Genomic DNA, 17,972 nt, shown 5'->3' with positions numbered 1-17,972 from the left:
GTAGATTGAGCCAAAATTTGATCAAACTGGCAAACAATAGTTTCCTAAAATTTTAAATGAAATCTTGTTTTAATTTCATAAGACGAAATACCATGATCTTGCAACCTCTTTAGCAATTTTTCCTGTTCAAATAACGGTTATATCACATTTAAAATTTAATTTTAAGGCGAAGTAGGCCGTCATTGAAATGTGTACGCGTCGTTGATGATTGTTGCTAATTCATCTCACGATTTCGAATTAAAGAAAATCAGTTGGTTTTGCACTGACACAGCTGAAAAAGTATCAGCATACTTTATGCATGTTAGCGCGTAAAGTGATACTTTTCCAAGTCAATATGAACTATCGAGACTGGGTTTTATCACTTTGAAATGCAAGCTGAAAAGTCATCATTGTTGCCAAAACGAATGACGGGCTACTTAGCCTTAAAAATAGGTTCTTCTTTGAACCTTGACACTTTAGATCATGTTTGACATTCACTGAGTCGGCAAAAACGCCACAGCTCATCTTTTCAACACTGGGGTTGTTCCTATTTGACATTCTGGAAGGGACACGGAAAACAAAACACACTCAAAATGTGAGTTTAAACCAAGGACAAAATCTCAAGAATCAGAAAAAAAAAAGTTTTTTGGCCGTAAACCAATGAAAAGCATTCCAAAATTGTGTAAACATATGTTTCTGGCCTAAACTTAACCGTTTGGTACTAAAATTAGAACAGGGCTTTAGGACCCTATTTCTCTGCACATATGTGTGAACTCTACACGCAAACAAATTTTCTAGTATAATGGATTCAGTCATGGTAGAATTAAGAACTGCACCAACGATTTTCAACCGACTACAAAAATCTGTTAATTTTACTATAATCTGGTAAAAATCACTGACCAATGCAGTAAAAGTGACCATGTCCATAGTAGTCTCGACTACATAGCATTGTAACCAAGCTTACAACACAGTGTGGTCAAAAGTACAATGCCAAACTTGTCAAATCAAGAATGTTTCTAGTCATAAATGCTGCAACTGTGGTTAATTAAACCGAAAATATTTTCTTGTGTGGTGATATTGACTATGTTCTGGTACACGGAGAAATATTTTTACCTAATTTTTGAGTTTACTTTACCCAAAATTAAGTATATCGATTATAGTTTCAACCCAAAATCTCTCAGTTTTCTCTTTCTCCCACACGAATGTTGTCAAAAATAGAGAGAGCTGCATCTACCCAATGGGGGTACTTTGGCCCAATAAGTCAAATTTGGGTAAACGCAACTTTTCTTATGTTTGGGTCAAAAAAACACAATTTTGCGTTAAATCAACCCAAAATTGAGTATATTTTTCTAATAGGCAAATATAATGCGCCACCGTCATAGAGGTCGCTGGGAAAGAACGAGTGAAACGTCACTGAAAATGTTTGTTTACGTCCAAAATTCAACTCTTCAACCCAAAAATTAGTTCATAATCAATCAATTATTGAACTATTTTCCATTGGCATACTCATTTTGTACCATTATTCTTACCATACGTGTGATTTCACAACAAATTTAACCACTAACAAAGAATCCGGAAGTTTATAACCTATGTTGCCAAACACCAATTTTCCAATTTTATCCCACTAATCGTACATGAGCACTGACCGGATCTGTACATTATCAAAGGAAAAAAAGTTTATTCTGTTTCTCAATGATCTCTGATAGTCTACAAAATAACTATTCCGAGAAAAAGTGTAAATTGTGTGGTCCTTCCTATGCTGCACACGGTAAGTTCTCAACCCAACCTCTTTTTTGCCGGTTCTCCTACTAGCCACCAGATGTCGAAGTGATCGTTTAGCTTTGAAAATATTTGCCTATGGAATTAAAGCCAAACTACCTAGTGGGGACCTTGGAAATTCAGCCAAAATTCAGTTATTGGGCTCAACTACGGAATTGCGTTGAAACAACCCAAAATTGAGTTGAATTCCGTCTGCGTGTAGAGCTAACAGATTAGTGTAGTCGGTTGAAAATCGTTGGTGCAGTTCTTAATTTTACCATGGATTCAGTAGTTTCTACTATAAAATTCATTTCAGTGTATTTTCTCATTATGAGCCTCTGTACGTGCCATAAATTCTTTTGTTCGTTTGACTTTTACTGTGCGCCGTGTGTTAGTGCTGTCTCGCTCTTCTCATTGACATCTTGAAAACAGGGCGCACAGTAAAAGTCAAACGTTTTATAGCATGCATAGGCTCATTGTTGTTTGACTCCGCCCTAAACGCGAATCCCTCCCGATTTCGAAGCAAAATTCTAACCTTTCCGACTTAACCCCGAGCGCTGGTCGCCCTATCCGTTTCTAACCTCCCTCCGATTTGACAGCCGCGAAGCGAAAACAAAACATCTGCCGCCGCCCGGGAAAATTTATTCAATTTTTGCGACCGGGTCCAGTTTTTCCTGCATTTAGTGAACAAAATTCAGAGGAAACCCGTTTGAAAGTTAATGAACAACGTGCAAAAATGTCCGACGACGATGTCATTGTGATTGAGGATTCACCTCAGAGGAAATCCATCAGGTAAGAAGATCACTTCGCGCTCGATTTATCCTGTGATCCGGAACTTGTTTTCTTTCAGTTGCGATCAAATACCGGAACTCTTTCTGGACAAACTTATCGCCAAGAAGCACTTCGGCCAGTTCGGGCGAATCAATCGCTTCATACTGCGACCGAAGCGCCTATCATGCACGGTGGAGTACGAGAATCCGGAAGCCGCGGAAGCGGCTTTGGCTCGGGGCGGAGTGTTCCGGGATTGGAAGTTTAACGTGTACTGGACGGATGAGGTGGCGGCATCGCAATCGGCGAGGGAGGAGGCGTATGTGGACCCGGAGGTTCAGCAGGAGCTGGACACCATGAGCGGAGGGCCGAGCAGTTTGCGGATGAAGCAGACCATGAAGCAATGTAAGTTTTGAGGGGGGAACGCATCCCTGGAACCGCTTTATTATCAAACTTGAAAGAACTCATAAAACTGTTCCGCAGGGTTCTAGTTTATGGTGTAACCTTTCAGAAGATCTTTGGTTCAAAATGCAAGCCTGGTGGTAGCATATCTCTTTTTTGGGACTTAGCCTGTATTTTAACCCTCTAATACCCAACCCCGCCTTTAGACGGAGTACATTTTGGAATTTTGTGTAATTTTTCGTAGCTCGGAAATCAAAATGATTTTATTTTTGGCTTAAACCGTGACTCATAACACGCATATAGGAAAAGACTTTTATAACTTTTGAAACTTATTTGTATTTTTTTAAAATTGTTTGAAAAAAAAGCTAAAAAATCGTACCATTTATATTTTTCTACTATAAACCTATTACAGAAGAAGAGCTTGGTGGTATTAAAATAATTTCAAACCTGTTTTTCCGTAAATTACACGGAAAATAAAAAAATTGTCATAAAAAAAATAATATTTGTAAAAGTACCGTAAAAACTTGATTTTTTATTATTGCTAAAAATTAGTAAGGCTGATACAAATATTAATTTTCTTTTATGTCAAACCCGAAAATGTTGAAGGGGAGAAAAAACAAGATTTATCATTTTTTGACAATCAGTTAGGTTTTTTTAATTTTTAGAGTAAAACCCAAGTAAAATAATGATCCAGATGACGATTGGAAAAAGCTTAACAACTATCGTTGAAAATGAAAATTCGAAAAATAACTTTTTTTTTCATTTTTATTTATTTGTTCCTTATTTATTTTTATCCCCCCCTCGTACTGTCCAAGTGGTCTCGGACATAAAAGAAAATTAATATTTGTATCAGCCTAACTAGAAGAGGTTTCAAGAAATAATGAAAAAGGATAGGGATGTTCAAAAATAAAAATTAAAGAAATCAAAAACCAAAATTAATAAATTTGCGAATAAAAATAAATCATCGCCCAAAACGTGTTAAGAACGGTTTTAGATAACTAAAAATAATAGAGTAAGGTGGGGCAAAAGTTCGACCTTAGTGGTATAATCAAAGTTTCCAGGAAAACAATAGCAGTTGAAACTAAACAAATACCATACAGTGAACCTTCAACATATTGGCTACAATTTTGCTGAACAAACTTGTGTCAAAATATTTACTCATTTTTAGTTATAACAGTTTCAAAATTGATTGTCTTATTCGAACTTTTGCCCCACCGGTGAGGCAAGAGTTCGAATCAAGTGTGGGGCAAAAGTTCGCTGGCTAAAACACAAAATATCGATCCTTTTATGACAGGCATACCTTACACCAGCCGTAAACTTAAGTTTGACAAAAAATACACACTAAATTTTCATCAAAAAATTGCCCAAAACCGAGTTAATTATAATATACTCAAAAATAGCAGTTTCTCGCAAAACTAAGTGTAAATGTAAAATTTTGGTGACAATTTTCGCACGATCAGACAACTTTAACTAAATTTGAAGATAATATGTGGATTTTAAGCCATTTGCAAATTTTTCCGTGATTTTATACATGGGTCGAACTTTTGCCCCGCGATCCGAACTTTTGCCCCACTATGGGCCAAAAACTGTTTTCAAGCATTTATGCAAAAACTAATACACCTCAAAGCAACCTTATGATAGGCCTAGAAACGCCCTTACATAAAATATTGAAAAAGATTTTATCTTCAATTGGTTCCATGCAACGAAAGTTTGACCAAAAATTACAATATTCACGTCGAAAAACAACAAATCGCCATAACTTTTCCAAATCTCAATCGATTTTTATGATATTTGGAGTGAAAGTCTCTTACTTGAATAGCAATTGAACCACCATGAAATTTATAAGATTTGTTTTGTATTGAGCTAGAAATCTTAAAAAGAAACTTTTACCCCACTCGAACTTTTGCCCCACTTTACTCTATTTAGATTGAAAATAAAAATTTGGGTATTAGAGGCACGGTGCTCCCCTGACCGTTATTATCAGAAAAAAATCTCCATCAAATCTGTGCTTACCAGTCGTTTTCTATAGATGATGAGATATTTAAACGGATTCTTATTGGTCGTGATTATCAAAAGAAATATACCATCAAAATTTGGTTTAAACTATGTATTTCAAGTTATTTGTAACTTATAGGTGGAGTTTAGAATTAGAAGATCAACAAAATATGGAGTTACGCTCTTTTGGAGATTTAACCATTAAAGACACTAATTTACAATATTTTAATTAGGCATTACAATAACGTCAGGCACTTTCAAATGTTTTCAATAACACATTGCAATTACATGCCGCAAAAGTCCCTCACAATAAACTGATTGTTCATAGTTTCATGTGCTTTAAGGAATTACGGAAAAAAATTTATCATGTTACAACAATATTCTGGATAGTTTTATGAAGCATTAAACTCACGATTCAGATTATTTAACATGCAATTCATCATGTATATCGAAGCGTCAATTGACGTCAGAGAAGCGTAAATTGACGTCAATTTTAGATTATGGGTAGCAGGGTATAGAATAACATGAAATTAACAAAGTTGAAAGCAGCGATAAAAAATGGAAAAAATAATGCAAAGTATAGAACATCCGTTATCAGTTTGTCAAATATAATTTGAAATTTTAGCACTTACAGAGACTAATTTTAAATATTTGTTTGTGTCACCTACCGTCATTGGGGGTGAAAAAGGGTCAAAAAAGGATATGTACGAATTGTTTAACTCCAATAAACTTCAAATTTGGTGTGTATGTACTTTGATAATACATCTTTTTTTTACCAGTAGTTTATTTATTAGGCTCATTTGTTTAACAAAAAACTTTACGGAGCCGAGATCTTAATTAACAAATAGTTACATAAACATGTCAATACTCTCAATTATATTAATAAAGAGTTTTACGCGCGCACTTTTTCTTTGGGCGTGATACTGATCCGGAATCAGAGCTAGATTAGGAAGCCGCAGATTGAGCTCGTCGCGGGTTGGCCTGTGGGTTTCCCATCAACTGTTGGATCGCCTTGGCCGCCAGTTCCACTTTTTCTGCCGTCAACTTGTAGCATCTCCTGTCCGATATCACGGGTTCCTGTTCCGTATCAGAAGCACTTGAAGCCTGGTCGAAAATCTCCTCTTCTAAAACTTCAATGATTTCATCTTCCGCTACATCCGATGACACCTCACAAACTGGTACAGTGACTTTTCCTGCCACAACACCAGCGTAAGAGCAAACTTCCGACTTTTCCTGACTTTGTTCCTTCCTCTGATCCATCTTACGAGCTTGACGCTGAGGGCAAGAGTTTTTCCGATGACCTTGTGCTTGACACAAGAAGCAAGTGTCCTTGAGCTCCTCGTAAAAAACTCTTCCTTTCATGCCAACAACGTCAATTGTTGGCGGAATACTATTTTCAACCACCATGTATACGCCACGTACTCCAGTATACATGTGATCTAGACCAAGTTCCATGGGAAACTTTTCTCGGATCACACGATCAACCTTCCCGAATTCTCCCAGTTTCGTGGTTAAACAATCATCCTTCAGCTCCGGTGGTAGGTCAAAAATACGAACGTACCGCATGTTCGTACCCGCGATTGACATCCGGACATCTACCGATTTACCACTTGAATAGGCAAATTTTCGTGGTTCCGTATTTTTGCCCAGCGATTCCTCCATTGCCTCGAGTGAAACAAATTTCACGAACAGCGATCGGTCGTGGGCTGTTTTGTAAGCCGTCTCCATCACCATGAGATCCGTGTCCAACTGCTTTAAAAATTTAGCAATCTCCACCCAGGAGGGTCTTGGACTTCCCACTGGGAAACGAAATTGGACCGTATTAACAAACATCTCACTTGCATTCATAGTGGATGTTATGTTCGAGAAGCACAACGATCGACAGCTTGCTCGTGCAGAAACACAGCAAAATCAAGGGCGCTTGATTTTTACTACCTACGCGGTACAAACTGAAGAAGGCAAACAAAGCTATCAAAGAAGCGAGCACATTTACTCGTCTGCACCGAATGACTGTTGCGACAGAACTGGATAATACATCATCAACTGTCCAAAAAATTAAAGAAAAATATTTATACACTACAGAATTTCAAGCGAATGAAAAATTACCCAATCTCACTCCATAAACGGGGTGACACTGTCGTACGTTCGTTTGTTGGTTTAAAAAGCCTTTAATTGCAAAAGCGGTCAGGCGGCATCCACAAATTAAGTAACGCCCTAGGGGGAGGGGGGGTGTAGGCTCAAGCGTTACGGCTCATATAAAAATTTGAAATTTTTCATACAAAAAGCGTTACGGAGGGGGGGGGGGTCAAAAAATTCAAATTTTTGCGTTACGTAATAAATGGACGCTGCCTCATTCGCCTCTCCAATGGGTGACACTGTAATTGAAATAACTTGTTTTTGAGGATATGATTTCGAAACCATTCACAGATGAAAAATATTGATGAAGTACGATGCAAACAAGACGAAATGACATTTCATGATGTTTCACAAGCATGACAAACCCTTTTAAAAGTATGATTTTACAAAAAATATAATAGCTATGTAAATAGCATGTAAAGCCAGCATTTATCATCAAGCTTACATAATTTCTCTTGTTGTTTTTAATCGAATTGTTTTTAAAACCTTATCTTCATTAAAATATAGTCTATTCAGTTTCCCCTAAAGTGCACTGAAAACGTGATTATTTTACACCTTCGGAAATAGTTTATTTGTGGAGCGACATTCCGCTATTAATAGATTTCAGGCAGTTTGCCAAGTTGTTGAAGTCATAATCTCGGTAGTTTCGAGATTCATCAGCTCTCTTGTATTTCCGTGAGATGTTTCTATGAGATGGTATACTAATAATATTTGAAAAAAAAAAAGAACTGTTTGATTATTGTGCGATGTTGCTCCACACGAAACACTATTGCTGGTTTGTGAAGCTGTCCGAATTCTTTGCATTGTTGTTCAATGCACGTAATCCACAAGTAGACATGTTTGATATTTCAACAGAATGGGTTGATTGATTCATACATTTGAATTTATCCAGGAATCTTACGTGTTTTCGTGATCGAAAAGACCGGCAACAGATAAAATTAAAGATTATCTGAATGTTGTAATGTATGCCACGCCCTTGCTAAAAATACTCCATTTGGCCAACCGCGAACTAGGTGGCGGTAGTGAGCAAACTTCAAACTCGAACAAAAACGATGCGAGCGCCAAGGTAGCACGTCGGCCAGCTAACTAATATTAAAATTGGGCACTATTCGACTGTACGATGAAAACAATAGAATTGTTACGTCTGTTTGTCTGTGACTGAAGTATTGACAATCGTCTTGAGTGCCATAGTTTGGCCAATACTGCATTACTCAGTAATTGAGGTTAAAGTTCTGGGGCAGTTCAAAGTTAGCCAGAATAGCCGGAGGCAGCTTATTGGGATATAACAATATTTTATGACTATCGATAACAATACAAAATTGGCTCCATAATGCCTAGATCGCTTGAGCCTATGGAAAATCGTTCAATTGTGAAATACTTTGACGGCATGTAATTGCAATGTAACATTGAAAACATTTGAAAATGCTTACCGGTAATAGAATGGCTAATTAATCTGTTTAAAATTAGTGATTTTTATAGTTACACTTAAAAATGGGCGTAACTCAAAATTTCGACAACATTCTCATTCAAAACTCCGCCCAGAGGTTACAATCAACTAAAAACACCTACTTCTAACCAAATTTTGATGGTGTAGTACTTCTGATAATCACGACCAATAAAAATCCGTTCAAATATCTTAGATTTTCTTTGAATTTGTGGACTTTTACAATCAAAAGGGCGTAACTTCAAAACAGGCCCTACGATTTTTTTTAAATTTTGCCCAGACATGCAGCTTAGATATAGAAAACGACTGGTGAGCACAGATTTGATGGAGATTTTTTTTTCTGACAAAAACGGTCAGGGGAGCACCGTGAGAGGGTTAAGGCTCTAGTAAAAAACGTCCGTTCATCATAACTTCCAAATAAAGACACAAATATTTTGTATGAATCCAGAACATTTTCTTTAGCTTCAACCTTTTTTTTTTCTTCAAATTTTCATCAATAGAATATTTTGAACCAAATTTGTTCTGCATGGATCGTCGATCTTGTGGGGTTCATTGAAGTTTGATAAAAATGCGATTCCTGGTATGCGTGGGAGCACTTGAATGAAATGGTTGGTATATGATATGGTTTTCTCTTTCAGCAATCGAATCGTTCCTGAAGAAAACGGAACGTTTCCCAGCGCCCCCAGTGGTGGCTCCACCGAAGCAACTGAGGCCGCCACCGATGGTAGTGATCCCGAGGGAAGTGGCGCCGGGGTCAGGTGACCCAAAAACTGTTCAAGCCAAACTTGAGTTCGAATCGTTGGCCAGGAAGCCGTCGATGACGGCAGAGGAGCGATTCCGAGTACTGGAAGCCCGCGATCGGTATATCAGACTGACGACCGACCGGACGACGGACATACGGAAGGCCAAGAGCACGCAGGGGACGTGCGAAGACATGTGCCCGGAGAAGGAGCGATATATGAGGGAGTGTAAGTTCCAGGTGGCGTCGTATGAGGCGGGCGAAAGCTCCCAACAGATGGACCACGAGAAGGCGATCAAGCAGTATTCCCGGAGTTCGGCGGATCAGGAAGCGCCGCTGGCGCTGGAGTTGCGTTCCGAGAAGGGCCTGGAGCTGTCCATGAGCTACTTGCTGCTGAGGATCGCGGATTTGTGCGACGAGGAGGACGTCAATTTGAGCGATTGGTTCCATTTCGTTTGGGATCGGACTCGGGGAATTCGGAAGGACATTACCCAGCAGGAGTTGTGTTCGGTTCGGGCGGTGCGATTGGTGGAACAGTGTGCGCGGTTTCACATCCACTGTGCGGCCCGGCTGGTTGCTGAAGATCCTTCTGTGTTCGATCAGAAGATCAATACGGAGAACATGACGAAGTGTTTGCAGTCGTTGAAGTACATGTATCACGATTTGGGGCTGAAGGGGATCCGCTGTCCGAACGAAGCCGAGTTCCGGGCTTACGTGGTGCTGTTGAACCTGAACGATGGTAACTTCCTGTGGGAGGTGAAGCAGCTGGCTGGGGATATCATGCATTCGAAGGAGATCCGGTTTGCGTTGCAGGTCTACTTTGCGTTGGAGGGTAATAACTATGCGAGGTTCTTCCGGCTGGTTCGTCAGACGAGCTACATGAATGCCTGTATTCTGCTGCGATACTTCAACCAAATCCGGACCCGTGCTCTGGAGATCATGCTGAGGGCCTACACGTATCGGACACCGGCCAGTTTCTCGTTGGAACACCTCACGGATCTGCTGGCGTTCGAGGACACTGAAGCTGCCGCAGCCTTCCTGGACGCCTACGGTCTCCCGGTGGACGAAACCCTCGGAACCGTTCTGATGGATCCCAAGCAGTACGATCGACCGGAAATACCCTACCAGCTGGAAAGGGCCTACAATTTGGTCGAAAGCAAACGAACCTGCAGCGTAGGAGAAGCCATTTCCGGCGAGCCCCTGGAAGACGAATCCATCCTGGACAATCACCAGCTGGAAGCTAGTTTCACTCCAACCGGCTATTTTCGGGAAGATCTGCTTCGTACCATCCTCAAACCTGTCAAGCTTCCGGAACCGACCACCCCAATCTCCGACGATGATAAGCTCTTCAAAGTCCCATCCCCTACTTCCATCTCGCCGAAACCATTGTTCCCGAAGCCAACTCCCACCGGGAACCTCTTTCCACCTTCCCGGAATTCGTTCCGGATTGAAACCAACTCGCAGGCGCCGTCCGCTCCGTCCGTTTTCTCCCAATCCAGCCCGACAACCCTGTCCGGCATAACGCCTCTGCCGAAAACGATCCAGCCTCAACCACTTCCGGCCAAAACGGCTCCCTCCTTCGGCTCGAATCTCTTCGGGAACGTCAACTTCGCGGCGGCGGCACCAGCGCCTCAAGTCAACATCTTCGGGCAGTTTGCTGCGCCGAAGCCGGAAGTGACTGGTCCATCCATCTTTGGTGCTTCGAACGACACTTCCAACGCCCTGGCCGCCGCTCGTCGTCTGCAGGAAGAAGCCGAACAAAAGCGACGGCAAGAAGCTCTTGAAGAGGAAGCCAGGCGGAAGCGCCAGCAGGAGGAAGAACAGCGCCGCCAACGGGAAGCGGAAGAGGAACGCATCCGGCAGGAGCTGATCGCCCGGAAGGAAGCGGAAATTCGGCGGCTGAAGGAGCTCGAGGAGGAAAGCAAGCGCCAACTGGAGGAAACGGTCCGCAAGATGTCCGAGAAGATCTACGCCGAACTGGTGGACGACGTTTGCGGGGAGGATGTGGCCCAAGTGGCCACTTCCTGCTACAACCAGCATCAACTGTTGGAGAAGTATCCGAAGAAGCTGCTGCAGGAGCTCGAGGATGAGGTGCTGCGGGAATTCCTCGAAGGGACGATCCGAGAGGAGACGCTGGTGAAGAACTGTCAGGAGACCCGTCAGCAGAATGTGATGCGGAAGTACTTCCGTTTGTGGCGGAACAACGTCCGTTTGGTGATGGACAACCGGATGCAGATCGAGAACAGTCCGGCTTGGTTGCCGGAGCGAAGGCTACAAGAGCAGGCCAGAGAATGCTACCAAGAGCATCAAGCTCTGAGTTTGGCAAACATGAAACGCTACGTCGGAGGAATGTCAAAGGTGTTTCAACTGCCGGAAAGGCAGGAACATCCGGTGGATGTGTTCGAAATCGTTCGGAGTAAGGTTCGCTTGGCAAAACGACAAGATACGAGGGGCTTCATTCGAAATCACGTCTACTGGAAGCTAGCAATCTCCATACCATTCAAGCAGGAAGAGGATTCGTCCGGGTTGTACTACTTCATCAGCAAGTGGTTGAAGAGCCTGTTCAAAAGGTCATCGGCGAACGAGGGGAAGTGTTTCTTTTTGGAAGCGCAGGAAAATATGACGGCGCGCGAGCGGTTGGTCGTTTGCATGAGACTCCTCAAGGGTACGGATATTTTGGACGAGCTGAATGCGAAAGATCCCGAGGCGTTGGATAACTCAGACGGATTGGTCTTCTTTCTCACTTCGAACAACCCGCTAAGATCGAAGGAGAGGCTACACAATCTTCTACGGAATGCCGATTCTTGGGGACCCATCCCCGTCACCATAATTGCCTACAACTATCAGCCCAATGCGGACGAATGCCTGGAAGAACTTCTCGACCTGGACTTCCTTCTAGAAGAGGGAAAGATCAGCGATTTTGAAATAATCTATCATCAAGAAACCAACAGGAAGCCACTTCGTCAAGCGCTGGTCACCTCGTTGAATTTCCTCGCCTCGTGCTACAATCCGGACTCTCCGCTGGAAATGCAATCCCAAACGTCCTTCATCGGGACCTGCCTCGGCGAAGAACTGTGGCATCGCTTCCGCCTATCTGCCCAACAGAACCCCAAACTCGAAGAAGCTTGCCACGACCTCCACTTCGTCCTGGATCTGTTCAACCAGGCGATCGATCGCGTCTGCAACCTCGTCCAGCACAACCTCGCCGCTTACCCGAACTTCCCCGCGGAGTTCAAACCATTCGTGTCCAAACGGCGCTTCGACATCCCCTTGGACCTGGAGTACTTCCCCAAGGACTGGCGAAACCCCGAACGCCAGCAAAAGCTCATTCGCTTCTTCGCCCAGCTGAAGTTCAAGCCTCTTACCTTCGAACCTTCGACCTGCCAATCCCTTCACGACCTCCAATCCCACCTTCTACCCTTCATCCGTTCGTCCCTTCCCCAACCAGACGATAAATTCGCTCGTCGCCTCCTAGCCCTCACCACCCAAGACATCCTCCGCAACCTACCCGTTGCCATTCCCTTCCCACAATCCATCTCCGCCCTCAACTGGCTCCAACCCATTTCCACCCTGTCCAACGAACTGCTCCGACGCCGCTGGAGCGAAGCCCTGACCCACCTTCCGTGCGAAGTCATCTATCACAAGCAGGAATACGAGAGCTACACCCGGACCCTCTGGTGGCTACCCCAGCTCAAAACCCTCAAACGACGATCCACTTCCAACGATCTCCCCGCGGCAACCAACGAACCGGAAACCGACACCGACGACCACAGCAGTTGCCTGGACTCACTGGACGGCGCGGCGGCCGTGCCAGTCAAGAAAATGCGCCTCAACATCACCCTGGCCAAGGACGATCTGGACGAGATTTTGGCCCGGGGCAGACGGTGCCTGGAGCGGGCGGACGAGAAACTGACGCAGTGCCGGGAGTTTACGCAGCAGACACGCGAACTGGCCAACAAGCTCGATGGGCGGCTGTACGAGCAGGAGAAGACCTTCCGCGAGAACCGATGGACGTGGGAGACGAGTTTCCGGTAGTGCCCCGTTCGGTGTGGCTAGTTTTAGGATGAGAAGTAATTTTTCGACGTTATAAGTTAAATAGGAAGACGTTTTTCATGCGATGTTCATGGGATAATGTTTTTTGTTCCGAAATGTCCAGTTTTTCTCATCTGAGTCTCCAGAACAGCTGAGCTAATGAGGGTCCAGGTCAACGAGTTGATAAATACCAGAGTGTCGTGTTTCTCATGTACCGTCGTTGGGGGTGACAATGGGTCAAAAAGGGATATGTACGATTTATTTATTGAATAATTATCGCAATTTAACTCCAATAAGTATAAGAGCACATTGAAGCCTCCTGTATTTTGCCTGTGTTGGTAGCAAAGCTCAAAGCTTTGAGCCAACCCTTTTCCAGTAGAGAAGCTAGGCAAAATACAGGACGCTTCGATGCTTACTGACTTTAAAATGGCTTGCTCAATTTTCACCACCTAATTAAAAATTTTCAATCTTGTCGCTCCCTTGCGACGCCTATGCACCTATTCGTTTCCATCATTTGCTTCTATAGACTCCCTTTAGCTTTGAGTCGCATGACCGCTATAGCCGTAAAACAAAATAAAATAAAACAATCACGGTCGATACCTTCTCCTACACTGAACAAAATCGCCCGCCTTGAATTGAATGATTTTTGCCTCATCTGAGCCCCATGCATATTTTCAGACACGTTCAGGATGATTTTCATCTTTGTGAAAATCATTTGTTTACAAATCACACTGGATGAAAATCATCCGATCTTGGAATGACTTCATTCGATCCAAAAGATGTTCAATATTGAATGATTATCATACATAGATGTAAACAACCCAGTTTCATCCTCTTCATATTTCCAAGAAATTAAAGTTGAAAGTAAACAATTTCCAAAAAATAATGGTTTTGTATGCTTAACTACATGCGTGCATTTAAGCATCATGATAGTTTAGTTTTTTATTAATCAATATCAGAAGTATTCCCATGTGCATTGCAATTTCAGATTTGCAGGAACTGGTGTCTCCTCCTCAAAGCGTGGTCCGCAGTAAACATGTCGTGATCCATGATTTGTGCACCAACATCACAGGGTAGAACACGTTGTTGTTGTTGGTATTCTTGAAAATGCTAAACAGATGCTAGAAATATCGATAAATATTGGTAATTATACACTTACCTATGAAATACACGAAGAAATACCCAAAGCCACGTTGCTGAAGCCATATTTGTTTATTGTTTACAAAGATAATTTGACATCTACGATCATTATCTTTCCACACGACAACTCAGACGATAATTGAATGATTTTTGTTTTGGTACATAGGATAAGATAAAATCCATCAAAAGTTGTATGTTTTTCATTTGTGTCACCTTAATTCAATTATCTAGTTATTTTCATACAGATGTGTACTAAAAGTCATCGTAGAATTGGATGATTTTTGTTCAATAGTTAGTAGATGCATCATACTCTTATATTTTCATTCAAAATAGGGAATATTCAGGTTTGCAGCCGAGTGAATTATGAATCATTCAATAAAGGACAGGAGTTTTCTTTCAGTGTATGTATGAAAAATTTGGCTAATAAGAAATGCAGTTCTAATAGGATCATGTGGTGACTGGCGGGAAGAGCACACATGATAAAGACAAACCATCTTTGACTGCGTGTTAATTCCCTAACTCCAATAAACTTCAAATTTGGTGTGTGTATATACTTTGATGGTACATTAACAACTGTTCAAAATATTAAAAAATAATATTTATTCACAGCGGCACCACAAGTGAATGAAAAATGACCCAATCTCACCCCATAGAGGGGGTGACATTGGGTCACTGTAATTGAAATAACTTGTTTTTGAGAATATTATTGCAAAACCGTTCACAGCTGAAAGGTATTGATGAAATACGATGCAAACAAGACGAGAAGATATCTAATATGTTTCACAGATATGATAAACCCACTTAAAAAAACGATTATACCAAAAAATTGAAGAGCTATGAGAAAAATATGTAAATCCAACATTTATCGTCAAGTTTACATAAATTTTCTTGTTTTTTCCCTCAAATTTTCTTCAAAGTCTCTTCCCCATTATCATAAAGCCTATTCAGTTTCCCCAAAGGTTTACTGGAACAGTTATTATTTTAAACCTTCACAAATAGTTAAATTTCGGTGCGACATTCCACGATCAGTGCATTTCAGGCAGATGTTGACGTCATTATCCCAGTATTTCAGCGATCCAACTCATTTGTACTTCCGTGAGATGTTTCTATAATATGAAAACACTGATAAATAATTAAATTTCGGAAAAAAAAATCCACTTGATAAAATTTTACGATGTTGCTGCGCACGAAACACAGTTGCTGGTTTGAGAAGTTGTCAAAATGCGTTGCATTGTTATTCAACGCACGGAATACTCATGTAGACTTGTTTGATGTTTCAGAGATGCTGTATTTAGAAAGAATAAACACTTCTTAATGAAAAAAGAAAACCCCCGGTACCGTAAAATGTCAAAAAAGTGGACTTGCAATTTCATTTACTATCGTTCTTGCTTGACCCAATGTCACCCCCATTTTTGATGTTTAAGACACCGTACCGAAAAAAAATAATTTTTGTGGAAAAATCAAATAGATTCCTGAAAATACGTATGAAGTGCAATGAAAAGACTTTCAACCTTCTACTAAAATAACGATAGAGGTTAAAGTACATGCGTGATACTTTGCACAGGAGAAATTTAATGTGGTAAATTTCATCTAGTTTCAACATACAAGTTTATTGGTAAAGTAAACGAAAACTACTATTTCTAAAAATGTATATTGTAATGAATTACGTGTAATACTATGTTCCCTAACATATGAATTATTAATTTTAGTAATATCAGCGTTATTAGCTGAAATATTTTATAAATCATAATTTTCCGTTTTGACCCAATCTCACCCCCTAGACCCATTGTCACCCCCATCGACGGTATACCTAAATGAGCTAGTGTGCCATGCACTCAAAATAATCCCAACGTCATTACTACGTGAAAAATCACGTAGATCCTAAATAATGAACTTTTTCTGACTTTACCTGACTAAGGTAACTGTTACATCAAGGCAACCCATGAAATGTTGGCCTTGACAGAACAAATAATTTTTCAATTCATTATATGTCCAACCACCAAATAGAATAGACGTTAAACTAGAAACCACCTTTGTTTTATTCTACGGACGTATCATTTGGCGACGAAAAATAAGAATCCACGAACATGCCAGCTAATCAAGAACCTGGAATTCAAGATGTTATCCTTCAAATGGCCCAGCTTCTTCAGCAAATGGCGGTTCAGCAGCAAATTCCGCAGCATCAAAGTCAAGAGCAGATTTTGGAATCCCTGTCATCAAACATTACCGAATTCTCTTTCGATGAAGAAAACGGAGTCACGTTTGGCCGATGGTTTGATCGTTATCAAGACCTCTTCGAGAATGATGCCCGCCAGCTGGACGATGCCGCAAAAGTTCGTCTTCTTCTCCGGAAGCTAGACACCGCTTCGCACAGCCGCTATCTCAATTACATTTTGCCGAAGTTGCCAAAAGAGGTCAAGTTTGAAGATACCGTGAAAATCCTCAAGAAAATTTTTGGTAATCAAATATCCACATTCCGCAAGCGATTCAAATGTCTCCAGTTGGTGAAGAGCGATTGTGAAGACATAATCAGCTATGGAGGACACGTGAACCGAGCCTGTGAAGATTTTCAATTCCAGAACCTCACTCTCGATCATTTCAAGTGCCTGATGTTTGTCAGCGGATTGAAAGCCTCGAAGTACGCCGATGTCCGAGCAAGATTACTTTCAATTCTGGAAAACGAAAAGCCTGAAGCTCCAGCCACTCTCCAGTCGTTAATTGACGAGTAGGGGAATTCGGGGTAAAACCGACACCCTAAGCTTATTGATAAAATTTATGTACTTTAGCTTGTTAAACGAATCAAAAATTGTTGTAGAGTCACATATTGGTCATAAATCTATCAATCCTTGCAATCGCTGGATGATATATTAAGGTTATATAGTGATTTAAATCAAATTGATATTGCATCATTTTTAGGTGAGACAATTGAGAGTGCGGGTAAGATCGACACCCTGTTGGGGTAAAATCGACACATGCACTTTGAGTAAAATTTATACGTTGTAAACATCACCATCATATTTCATATTCGAAAGAATGCTTCAAACATGACTTTCGACATTTATGACCCCTTCCTCTGAAGGATCATACACATATTACGTAAATTATTGAGGAGAGGCCAAAGATCCACTAAATAAATGTGAAAATTTCAAATGTTCCATGCTAAGATTATAAAGTTGGGGTGAATACACATGGATATTATTAATTTGTGTTCATGTTATGTTTACGTAGATAAAGTTGTAGCGAATAATTGGTTGTCAAAATAAATACTGTTTTATTTTTACAAAACAGAAAAGTGTAATTATTTTTAGATAAAAAACTGTCGAACATCATGGTTTGTAAATAAATAATAAGATTAATTTATGTGAAAATATTTCAAATTCTGTTAATTCTTCAATTTTAAATGAGAAATTTTTCTTCAAGCTTTATCAAATAAGTTGAAACAAGATAACATAAACATATTTTTTTTAATACCTCAGGATAGCTTGTAACAAGTTACATAGTGTCATATTTTACATGTTAACAAGTTCGCCGTCCATGAACTTCACTGGAATTCAAAAATAAAGACTCACATAAACTACA

At 40.9% G+C, this 17,972-nt stretch overlaps 1 protein-coding gene and 1 long non-coding RNA gene across 3 annotated transcripts; one reads left to right on the top strand and one right to left on the bottom strand.

Moving 5' to 3' along the window:
• The first annotated feature begins 2,311 nt into the window (after window positions 1-2,311).
• LOC5572545 (protein xmas-2) lies at window positions 2,312-13,339 on the top strand. Its single transcript, XM_001660427.2, has 3 exons — window positions 2,312-2,529; window positions 2,588-2,910; window positions 9,121-13,339. The coding sequence occupies exons 1-3, from the start codon at window positions 2,474-2,476 to the stop codon at window positions 13,254-13,256; spliced, it is 4,515 nt and encodes a 1,504-aa protein (XP_001660477.2). The 5' UTR covers window positions 2,312-2,473; the 3' UTR covers window positions 13,257-13,339.
• Window positions 13,340-14,101: 762 nt separating this feature from the next.
• On the bottom strand, window positions 14,102-14,800 carry LOC110674451. 2 transcript variants are annotated; one of them, XR_002498879.1, is made up of 2 exons: window positions 14,413-14,800; window positions 14,102-14,363 (listed from the first exon to the last, which is right to left on the bottom strand). It is a non-coding gene; the product is annotated as an uncharacterized LOC110674451 (long non-coding RNA). The 2 variants fall into 2 exon arrangements; XR_002498878.1 differs by having other exon boundaries at window positions 14,102-14,353.
• Between the last annotated feature and the right edge of the window lie 3,172 nt (window positions 14,801-17,972).

Source organism: Aedes aegypti, chromosome 1 (genome assembly GCF_002204515.2).
Source record: "Aedes aegypti strain LVP_AGWG chromosome 1, AaegL5.0 Primary Assembly, whole genome shotgun sequence".
NCBI classification, from domain to species: Eukaryota; Metazoa; Arthropoda; class Insecta; order Diptera; family Culicidae; genus Aedes; species Aedes aegypti.
Note: the sequence above shows the minus strand (reverse complement) of the source record. Positions and strands in the feature narration are given on the sequence as shown.

Excerpts from the sequence above, each read along its gene's own strand:
- LOC5572545 (XM_001660427.2), top strand. The coding sequence starts at position 2,474 with ATGTCCGACGACGATGTCATTGTGATTGAGGATTCACCTCAGAGGAAA. Across the intron at positions 2,530-2,587 it reads CCTCAGAGGAAATCCATCAG|TTGCGATCAAATACCGGAAC; the intron begins GTAAGAAGATCA and ends GTTTTCTTTCAG. Across the intron at positions 2,911-9,120 it reads GAAGCAGACCATGAAGCAAT|CAATCGAATCGTTCCTGAAG; the intron begins GTAAGTTTTGAG and ends TTTCTCTTTCAG.